Source organism: Oncorhynchus kisutch, linkage group LG5 (assembly GCF_002021735.2).
Source record: "Oncorhynchus kisutch isolate 150728-3 linkage group LG5, Okis_V2, whole genome shotgun sequence".
Taxonomy (NCBI): domain Eukaryota; kingdom Metazoa; phylum Chordata; class Actinopteri; order Salmoniformes; family Salmonidae; genus Oncorhynchus; species Oncorhynchus kisutch.
The window spans coordinates 51,809,630-51,821,053 of NC_034178.2; the positions used below are offsets into that span (position 1 = coordinate 51,809,630).

Sequence of the window (11,424 nt, forward strand, 5' to 3'; positions counted from 1 at the left end):
CCTATCCAGGATTGGTTTCACCTGGCTTAATGAATCCGTGTCTGCTCATCCTGGCTTGGTCTTTGTGCAACCAATTAAGCCTGGACGCACATGTTTTGGCTTCATTGAGCTCAGCTGAGTCATTTATCCCGGATGTCTTAATTCTACTTTTGTGCAACAGGCCCCTGTGCATCAATAGACTAAGGATTAAAAAACCCTTGGGATGTGTGTGATACTTTGCAACCCATAAAAAAATCATAATGAACATAAATTACAAGTCCCATTGATTTAAACTTTAACACGTTTTTATTCTTACATTAATTTAGCAGATTTACAACAGCAATTGTTGCAGAAAAGCAAAAGTTCACAGTATAAGCGCAGTTTAATTTTTGAAACCGTAAAATCCTCAGATGAGAAGTAATAGTTTGGTAAACCTGTATTGTTATTGGCACTAAGAAAATAAAGCCTAGCAGGGAGGATCTTTGACTGTTCAATTTCATTCAACCAATGTTGAAAACCTAAGGAATATGACACATATCAGAATGGAAACCGTTAATTTCCCTGCATCTTGATTCCCCTCAACATCAAGGAAGAAACATTCGTAACAGCTCATCCTTTAGCCAAGGACACATAATTAATGGGTAGAAGAGGACTAGTTCTGACTGGTAATTGGATGCTATGCCATGTGCTTCAGTGACTGAATTGACTGGAATAGTTTGAATTTGGCAGAAATGCCATACCTTCTCAATTAATCCCATAACCCCTGTCACAAGAGATTACTTCTCAATTCAACTGTAAGTGCACCTTGTAAATCAATTTTGTTACTCCTGGACATTCCTTTAAGATGAGTTGGATTTATTTATTTCATTTCACCTCAATACATAAAATGAAATCCATAGCACATGAAACACAGGTTCTCTTCTGTTCACCCATTTCAAGCACTGAATCTTTTTTTAGTAAGGAAAAGACAGAACAAGCTTGACAAAAGAAATATCTGGAAAAATATATTACACTTCTCAACACAAGTCAATCAATATATATCACTTTCTAGACACCATGGCGGACAACACCACCAGCAATTACCATACAACTCCTATAGCAATCATTTTTTATGTTGATTGAGGTGCTTTGGGCCAGGTCTGGATATTTAACATGATTAAAATCCTCGAATGCAATCGTTTGCATCAAAAAACTCTGAGAACATCCCCTAAATGACAACCTACAAAATAAAAAATACTGATATAAGAGCATCCTCACTTTGAGAAAGACAATGGCTTAAATGAAACCAGTAAATTACTCTGATCAGTTAACAGACATAAAATAAATGTCCTAGAAAGGGATTGTACTGTAATAGAAGTAGTAATATTTGTTATACCGGTATGCTAATAACAATGATAAACCATGTAAATGACCACCCTACGAACTCATGTTCTTCATTAATCACAACACTGAAATCCTGCGATGTCATCGTTATGAGACGAATATGGTGTGGGGGGTTATTTAAGTGGCAGAATTCCCAACTGAACAGATAATATTCACAGAATGATCATCCTCTTTGCAGTAAAGGTATCCATTTCCATTATATTAACAGCTGCTGAAGAGGTCCCACAAATGCAAACTGTTATTGTACTTATCAGTGGGTATATAAAAAGTGGCCTTTAATAATTTGAGGCATTGTTCACATGGAAAAGAAAAATATATATAATCGTCTCCTCAACACAATGTGAAAATAACTATCAAAATAAGTCTGTGTTAATTACTTCAAAGCAACTACACGGTCCCTTCAAAATGGGACTTCTAGACCTTTACATTAAAGCTCAAAGACATCAAACCTTATGCCAAAGTCAAAATCCAAATGCAACCAATCGGTTCCTAAAAATTAAGACAATATACCAAAGAACAAAATCAAATCATGGTCTAAATAATTCATAATTATCAAGCAGTTAAGGCGAATGCACCAGACGCACTCCTGATGCAATTCCAGGTCACAGATCTTTCCTCCACTTAATTTACTTCTTCTTCTTGTTGTCCTGCTAAATAAATAACATATTTTCAATACAGCTCTACATAAAACATACAAATTCTCACCTAACTAACCTCAAACCATTATTAACCTGGCAGTGCAAAGTACAAGATTACTATAAGGTGCACTATGCTGGTTAATCATACATAGTATTTAAGATGCTTTCTGGTCCTATGTGCATGTTATTAGATTGTTCAAAACATAGCAATGTGTATAAGAGTTAGTGGAAGTATAGTATAGTTGGTATACTATATAAAAATGCACTGTGTTAGAGCACCCTTGCCAGTATTGTACCTTCTCATTCATGGCCAGAATAACCATTAGCTTCCTGAAGATAGTCACAAAGTCCAAGAAAAGATCCACAGAGTGCCTTCAATAGGGTGAAGAGAGAAAAGAGTTAACATATCTTATAAAACACTTGAAAAGCTCATTGTAAAAGAGCCAAGCTATTGATACAGTCTACATAAGACCAAGTCCGTACCAACTGCATTGTATACCCTACTCTATGTTTTTCTGTGTTAGATAAGGAAAGATTGCATGGCCTGACAGACACACCCATGCACATTTGTAAATTCCAGATCAATGGCAAAAGACTGTTTCAACAACAAGTCACCCACCCTCTTCACCAGGTCCAGAGAGTGTGTCCCCCTTACCATATGTAGTCTTTGTCTCCCATCTCAGCCTTCTCAATGATGAGTTGAGTGTCAAACAGCACAAATCCACACATGATGGCCAGGCCAAGGTATATGTGAGCCTACACACATAAAAACACTTGATTGGTAAAAATGACAACCAGCACACATTCTGTAAGTCATACTATAACTAAGTCCATGAAGAGTAGTGTTGGACAGCACTGTGTATAGTATTATTATTATTATTCAAAACAATGCAAACATGACTATGGTAGGATGTTTTCCTCTTACCTTGAACAACATGACAGACCCCAGGAACATGTTGAAGAAAGAGACCAGGAGCAGGATGGACAATCCGGATGTCAGAGTACCTGAAAGGCAGACATGGGGTATTTTCATTTAGTAACATTTATTTTGTACAACAGTACAGTTTCACTAAAACCGGAGTGATTAGTTTCAGTCCCTTAATAAAAAATAAAACTCCAGGACACTGGTAATGACTAGACTATTTTGTCCATGTATCTGACCTAGTAGCACGTCAAGGTGTGCAAGTTTACGTTCTATAGTTTCAATTCCTTTACATTACACAATGTGGTTAGCAGCAGACAACACTTTACCCCAGAGGAAGAGGAAGCTCCTACGCTGGGCGTAAAGAGCACTCAGTGTGAAGCACACAAAGATGATGGAGGTCCCCAGGAAGGCTGTAACTATGATGCTGGTTGGAGAAGGAGAGTAGATATGAGAAACATTAAGAAAAAACCTTCAGTCAAAAGGAAACTAGCTACTTACAGATCATTATTGTCATTTTACCTAGGGTTAATAGAGATGATGTAATCCATGGTTGGGCCCAAACCAACACCTGGAATTGAGAAGAAAACAAAACATCAGCACATGACCACTACAATAGCTAAAAATACTTAGGCTGCGTTTAGTCTCTCTACCCTTCTTTGGAAGTGTGCACTCATACCCTCCCCCTCAAGGATTTATTAAAAAGAATGAACTGGTGTAAGGAATATGGTGGCAACTCCCTCCAGCCATGTTTGCACCAATCCAAAGCTTTCTGACAGCGCTATGAGGCAGATGTCAAGTAACCTTGGTAACCAGATGTCAAGTAACCTTGGTAACCAGATGTCAAGTAACCTTGGTAACCAGATGTCAAGTAACCTTGGTAACCAGATGTCAAGTAACCTTGGTAACCAGATGTCAAGTAACCTTGGTAACCAGATGTCAAGTAACCTTGGTAACCAGATGTCAAGTAACCTTGGTAACCAGATGTCAAGTAACCTTGGTAACCAGATGTCAAGTAACCTTGGTAACCAGATGTCAAGTAACCTTGGTTAACCCAGAACTAAAGTATTGTGTAATTGCTCAGCTGCTCAATTAAGTTCTGGGTCCATAGGTGTTAAGAGAAGGGATCAAGAGATGCTAAAACAGAGCGGAACTGGAACGAGGAGCTCCACCCCCTCTTTGCAAGTTACGGGGCTGAATGTCCCCTCCCCTTCCAAAAAATGCTAACACCTGCGAAATCGTGATTGTCCAAATAACCAGTGACGGAAAACCCAAACAACGAAACTACTGCTGCTCGTTATCCTACGCGTCCCATTCCTTCCCGACAGACTCTACGTTACCAGTTATATTTACGTAGATCTGTCCACAAGAGATTACCTGTGAAGAAGGCAAAGCCAGAGAGGATAGCAAGTCTCTTCTTCTCCGTCTGAGGGCAGTGGGGGGTCATCGTCAGCCAGACCATCATGGCCAGGGAGCCCATTATTGTCAACAGCCCACCCTAATGGACATAAAACACACAGCAACCGTTATAATGTAATAAGATAACTGGTAATTGACAATCACCATTTAATGCGAACCATTACCACACATATGTTATATGGCCCTCTTTTGTGAAATCTACCCCAAACTCCACACTTAAGTGTTCATAATAGTTACAACACTAATAGAGTGCTTCAGTTTGGTTGTACTTGTTCCTATGGCTACCATTATCTCCATTTACCTGGAATAGTCTGGTGATGACGTGGACGTAGGCTCCAGCTGCAGCCACAAACATGCACAGGGCCAGGCTGGAGTAGACATTCTTCAGGTGCAGCTGAGTGGAGCGGGAGCTGAGACAGAAGGGAGAGTTGTACTGTATGAGGAACACACAGACACGTACGTGTGTGTGTGTACACACACACACGTACGTGTGTGTGTACACACACACACACACACACACACACACACACACACACACACACACACACAGTTGAAGTCGGAAGTTTACATACACCTTAGCAAAATACATTTAAACTCAGTGTTTCACAATTCCTGACATTTAATCCTAGTAACAATTCCCTGTCTTAGGTCAGTTAGGCTCAACACTTTATTTTAAGAATGTAAAATGTCCAGATTATAGTAGAGAGAATTATTTATTTCAGCTTTTATTTCTTTCATCACATTCCCAGTGAGTCAGAAGTTTACATACACTCAATTAGTATTTAGTAGCATTGCCTTTAAATTGTTCAACTTGGGTCAAACATTTCGGGTAGCCTTCCACAAGCTTCCCACAATAAATTGGGTGAATTTTGGCCCATTCCTCCTGAGAGCTGGTGTAACTGAGTCAGGTTTGTAGGCCTCCTTGCTCACACACGCTTTTTCAGTTCTGCCCACAAATTTTCTACAGGATTGAGGTCAGGGCTTTGTGACGGCCACTCCAATACCTTGACTTTGTTGTCCTGAAGCCATTTTACCACAACTTTGGAAGTATGCTTGGGGTCATTTTCCATTTGGAAGACCCATTTGCAACCAAGCTTTAACTTCCTGACTGATGTCTTGAGATGTTGCTTCAATATATCCACATAATTTTCCTTTCCTCATGATGCTGTCTATTTTGTGAAGTGCACCAGTCCCTCTTGCAGCAAAGCACCCCCACAACATGATGCTGCCAGCCCCGTGCTTCACGGTTGGGATGGTGTTCTTCAGATTGGAGTAAAAAGGGGGAGGCTTGCAAACATAACGATGGTCAATATGGCCAAACAGTTCTATTTCTCCATGGGCAGTTGCAATCCATAGTCTGGCTTTTATTTTTTAATGGCGGTTTTGGAGCAGTGGCTTCTTCCTTGCTGGGCAGCCTTTCAGGTTATGTCGATATTGGACTTGTTTTACTGTGGATGTAGATCCTTTTGTACCGGTTTCCTCCAGTATCTTCCCAAGGTCCTTTGCTTATGTTCTGGGATTGATTTGCACTTTTCGCACCAAAGTACATTAATCTCTAGGAGACGGAACGCGTCTCCTTCCTGAGCGGTACGACGGCTGCGTGGTCCAATGGTGTTTATACTTACATACTATTGTTTGTACAGATGAATGTGGTACCTGCAGGAGTTTGGAAATTGCTCCCAAGGATGAACCAGACTTGTGGAGGTCTACAATGTTTTTTTCTGAGGTCTTGGCTAATTTCTTTTGATTTTCCCATGATGTCAAGCAAAGAGGCACTGAGTTTGAAGGTAGGCCTTGAAATACATCCACAGGTACACCTCCAATTGACTCAAATGATGTCAATTAGCCCATCAGAAGCTTCTAAAGCCATGACATAATTTTATGGAAATTTTCCAAGCTGTTTAAAGGCACAGTCAACTTAGTGTATGTAAACATCTGACCCACTAGAATTGTGATACAGTGAACTTTAAGTGAAATAATCTGTATGTAAACAATTGTTGGAAAAAATTACTTGTGTCATGTACAAAGTAGATGTCCTAACAGACTTTCCAAAACTACAGTTTGTTAACAAGAAATGTGTGGACTGGTTGAAAAACGAGTTTTAATGACTCCAACCTAAGTATGTAAACTTCCGACTTCACTGTATATACATGCACATACACACACATCTCTCTTAATCTTCTCTATGTATCTCATGTCTCAGGCAGAGTTGCAAAGAAAAATCCATATCCCAGACTGGCCAATAAAAAGAAAAGATTAAGATGGTCGAAACAGACACTTGACATAGGAACTCTGTCTAGAAGGCCAGCATCCCGGAGTCGCCTCTTCACTGTTGACGTTAAGACTGATGTTTTGCGGGTACTATTTAATGAAACTGCCTGTTCAGGACTTGTGAGGTGTCCGTTTCTCAAACTAGACAGTCTAATGTACTTGTCCTCTAGCTCAGTTGTGCACTGGGGACTCCCACTCCTCTTTCTATTCTGGTTAGCGCCAGTTTGCGCTGTTCTGTGAAGGGAGTAGTACACAGCGTTGTACGAGATCTTCAGTTTCTTGACAATTTCTGGCATGGAATAGCCTTCATTTCTCAGAACAAGAATAGACTGACAAGTTTCAGAAGAAAGTTTTGTTTCTGGCCATTTTGAGTCTAATTGAACCCACAAATGTTGATTCTCCAGATACTCGACTAGTCTAAAGAAGGACAGTTTTATTGCTTCTTTAAATCAGTACAACAGTTTTCAGCTGTGCTAACATAATTGCAAAAGGGTGTTTTAATGATCAATTAGCCCTTTAAAATGATAAACTTGGATTATCTAACACAACGCGTCATTGGAACACGAGTGATGGTTTCTGATAATGGCCCTCTGTATGCCTATGTACATATTCCATTTAAAAAACTGCCGTTTCCAGCTACAATAGTCATTTACAACATTAACAATGTCTACATTGCATTTCTGATCAATTTGATGTTATTTTTATGTACAGAATGAGCGTTTCTTTCAAAAACAAGGACATTTCTAAGTGACCCCAAACGTTTTAACGGTAGTGCACATCACATGCAACACCCACAAAGCCTAACATCAACAGAGAATTGATCTATGACGACACCCAACCCACCCAGAATCAGGTATGCTTGTAGCCTGAGTGGAGCAGGAGGTGAGATCAAGGGGAGAGTTTTTATTGTATGAGGAACAGGTTTAGCTCTACAGAAAATGTATTTTAACATAAAATGTCCAACTCATCAGTTAGGCTAATCTAGTCATATTGTAATTTAGTAACACATCAATGCCTGCAACAGTAGCAAAGCCTGTTAGTGACCAGTACAGACTGCTTCTGTTCAATGACGGACTCATGATGACAACACTAATGATGCCAGTAAGTCTCCTTAATGTTGTCAGATAGTGTGTGGAAATAGTAAACCAAGCAAGTTACTTACATTTGGGAAAATTTAAAAAGGGAATCAAAATGTATATTCCGATCAAACATGTTCATCTTGTCTGGACTTGGTTGGACCCTGTTCCTGGAGTAAAATTTCCTGAAACAAAACAAATATGTGATGGACATTAGGCATTACTGTTGATTAGTACAGTAATGGATTGAAATAAAAACAGCCTTCTTAATTAAATCAAATTTGAACTAGCTATATGTCCTGGAATGAAAGTGAAAAAAATATATCTGGCTGAATCACCCAAGCCAAAAGTACTTTTTTCACTTCATTCTTTATATTATGGATCATATACTTGGACAGATCAAATAGACAGCTAACGTTCACTGTGTGGGTCTGAAATTGAATGAATGTAGCCTCTTATGCAAAGCAATAATTCGTGTAATGATTAGTCTAGCATTACGACGGTCTGGGATGGGGTTGAGCTTTTTACTGACTTGGTTGTAAGGGATTGTGGTAAGGGGCTTCCTGAGTTCAATTCTTATATAGCACTCAGTCTCACCATGACCATCTCTGGCTACGTTTCAGATTCACTTAGTTATCGGTAAGCAACTGTTGCTACAGTAGCTAACACAGCTACTGTTAGCTAATACACCTTGGCCAAAATCCCCCAGAGTAACAAACTATTGCGGGTAATTAGGCCTACAGTAAACAAATAGTCAACACTTTTGTCAAACGTAATGAAACCTTGTCGTAATCGCAGAAGAGTCGACAATTGACCTCAGGCCACAGACGCACTGATTCAAAATGACAGTTGCCAGGTTAATTTGCTAGTCTGAACTAGGAAACTCGGAATTGTACGACTTGCCAAATGGTTAAACGCGTCACGAGTATAACGACAACCAGTAAGCAAGTCGTACATTTCCGAGTTCCGATTAGTACATGAACGTGGCAAGTGCTTTTAGTGGTGGAAGAGGATAGTGCAACCAGGAAGCTAACTAACTCACTTCAGATTACATTGTTAATGTATCTAGCTATTTAATGCAATCGTAAACTAAGATAGCTAGCGTTTAGATGCTCCCAAACAGATGGCTAGTTGAAGGGGGCGCTGTCATGATAGCCAGACATCTAATGCCAGCACGCTGTCCTAGACAACTTGGCTAACGAAGGCCCTTACCCAATCATGCGTAACTCAAACTTAACCTTACACGAAACGGCGAACAAGCGATCTAAAACTAGCCAACTTCACTCCGATTAATTACAGTTGCCTATTGTAATATAGCTAACCACAACCCTTTACATAAAAACCAGGTAACATGATAACGTTAGATCATTTTTGTGGATAAATAAAATGTGTAGAAAGTCAACTATTTAACGTTAGCTAGCTAACATTGGCCGTGTTCGAGAGCATCAAAAACGTAATGTAAGCATGGGTGAATTGACTGACTGATCTAGACATTTTAATTGACAGTTATTTAGATCAGTCAGTCGGTAGCCGCCTACACTGTTGGCTGCAATGTCGAACAAGCCCACTAACTAGCTAGTTTATGTTAGCATCGACATTGGCTAACAACGCTTTTCATTGTCAGACGTCAAAACGAACATAAGGGCAGGTGTCGTTTACAACTTTCTGGATAGCTGCATTTTATATATAATACAAATTACCTGATGGTGATATTTGGACAACGATCAGCAACAGATAGATTTTTAAATAGCTAACGAAAGGCAAGCTGTTTCCACAGATGAGCCAGATATTTCACTGTTAGTACAAGTGTGAAGCATCCGGTTGGCGTTTCCGCTCATTACCAAATATGGCGATGAGAGGAAGCCCAGTGGGAGAAGATGGAGTGAGATGGATTTTGTCCGGAATTATGCAAAGGTTCTCATCGATGAAACATTTGATCTCAATACCGTTTACTGTTGCCAAAACTAGAATCTGTTACGAACAGAGTGGACTGAGTTTTGTAGATTTTAACCTTTGCAAAAGGTTATTTAAAAATTGCGTTGTTTAGATTTATATCAAATACATGCTGCTTGGCTCTGCCCACTATGTGGTCTATCTTGAGTAGAATAATCTTGCAGCTTCTTTACGTACTTTAGCCAGAGCTACTCCTTTCTTTAATATCATTTCAATTTAAGGGCTTTATTGGCATGGGAAACATATGTTAACATTGCCAAAGCAAGTGAAGTAGATAATAAACAAAAGTGAAGAAAAAAAAACAATAAAAATGAACAGTAATGTTCATTTTTATTGTTTTTTTTTTCACTCCCAGAAGACCCAAAATAATAGACATTACAAATGTCACATTATGTCTATATACAGTGTTGTAACGATGTGCAAATAGTACAACATGGAAAATAAATAAACATAAATATGGGATGTATTTACAAAGGTGTTTGTTCTTCACTGGTTGCCCTTGTGGCAACAGGTCACAAATCTTGCTTCTGTGATGGCACACTGTGGTATTTCACCTAGTAGATATAAGAGTTTATCAAATTTGGATTTGTTTTTGAATTCTTTGTGGATCTGTGTAATCTGAGGGAAATATGTGTCTCTACATTTGGTAGGAAGTGCAGCTCAGTTTCCAACTCATTTTGTGAGCGGTGTGCACATAGCCTGTCTTCTCTTGAGAGCCAGCTTTCTCAATAGCAAGGCTATGCTCACTGAGTCTATACATAGTCAAAGCTTTCCTTAAGTTTGGGTCAGTCACAGTGGTCAGGTATTCTGCCACTTTGTACTCTCTGTTTAGGGCCAAATAGCATTCTAGTTTGCTCAGTTGATTTGTTAATTCTTTCCAATGTGTCAAGTAATTATCTTTTAGTTTTCTCTTGATTTGGTTGGATCTAATTGTGTGGCTGTCCTGGGGCTCTATGGGGTCTGTTTGTGAACAGAGCCCCAGGACCAGCTTGCTTGCTTAGAGGACTCTTCTCCAGGTTCATCTCTCTGTAGGTGATGGCTTTGTTATGAAAGGTTTGGGAATCTCTTCCTTTTAGGTGGTTGTAGAATTGAATGGCTCTTTTCAGGATTTTGATCATTAGCGGGTATCGGCCTAATTCTGCTCTACATGCATTTTTTGGTGTTTAATGTTGTACACTGAGGATATTTTTGCAGAATTCTGCATGCAGCGTCTCAATTTGGTGTTTGTCTCATTTTGTGAACTCTTGGTTGGTGAGCGGATCCCAGACCTCACAACCATGAAGGGGAATGAATTATATAACTGATTCAAGTATTTTTTTAGCCAGATCCTAATTGGTATGTCGAATTTTATGTTCCTTTTGATGGCATAGAAGGCCCTTCTTGCCTTGTCTCAGCTCGTTCACAGCTTTGTGGAAGTTACCTGTGGCGCTGATTTTTAGGCCGAGGTATGTATAGTTGTTTGTGTTATCTAGGGCAACGGTGTCAAGGTGGAATTTGTATTTGTGGTCCTGGCAACTGGACCTTTTTTGGAACACCCTTATTTTAGTCTTACTGAGATTTACTGTCAGGGCCCAGATCTGACAGAATCTGTGCAGAAGACCTAGGTGCTGCAGTAGGCCCTACTTGGTTGGGGACAGAAGCACCAGATCATCAGCAAACAGTAGACATTTGACTTCAGATTCTAGTAGGATGAGGCCGGGTGCTGCAGACTTTTCTAATGCCCTCGCCAATTCGTTGATATATATGTTGAAGAGGGTGAAGCTTAAGCTGCATCCCTGTCTCA

General features: G+C 39.7%; 1 protein-coding gene across 2 annotated transcripts; it reads right to left on the bottom strand.

Annotated features, from left to right (window-relative positions):
- Positions 1–266: 266 nt before the first annotated feature.
- On the bottom strand, positions 267–9,530 carry LOC109891204 (probable Bax inhibitor 1). 2 transcript variants are annotated; one of them, XM_020483563.2, is made up of 10 exons: positions 9,389–9,522; positions 7,775–7,873; positions 4,643–4,751; positions 4,300–4,420; positions 3,445–3,493; positions 3,252–3,349; positions 2,926–3,005; positions 2,656–2,756; positions 2,297–2,372; positions 267–2,012 (listed from the first exon to the last, which is right to left on the bottom strand). In XM_020483563.2, exons 2-10 carry the CDS (start codon positions 7,828–7,830, stop codon positions 1,989–1,991), a joined length of 714 nt encoding a protein of 237 aa, XP_020339152.1. In that variant the 5' UTR covers positions 7,831–7,873; positions 9,389–9,522; the 3' UTR covers positions 267–1,988. The 2 variants fall into 2 exon arrangements, with proteins under 2 accessions (XP_020339152.1, XP_020339153.1); XM_020483564.2 differs by having other exon boundaries at positions 515–2,009; positions 9,389–9,530.
- Between the last annotated feature and the right edge of the window lie 1,894 nt (positions 9,531–11,424).

Excerpts from the sequence above, each read along its gene's own strand:
- LOC109891204 (XM_020483563.2), bottom strand. The coding sequence starts at position 7,830 with ATGAACATGTTTGATCGGAATATACATTTTGATTCCCTTTTTAAATTT. Across the intron at positions 3,006-3,251 it reads GAGCTTCCTCTTCCTCTGGG|GTACTCTGACATCCGGATTG; the intron begins GTAAAGTGTTGT and ends TCTGCCTTTCAG. Across the intron at positions 2,757-2,925 it reads GGTCTGTCATGTTGTTCAAG|GCTCACATATACCTTGGCCT; the intron begins GTAAGAGGAAAA and ends TTATGTGTGTAG.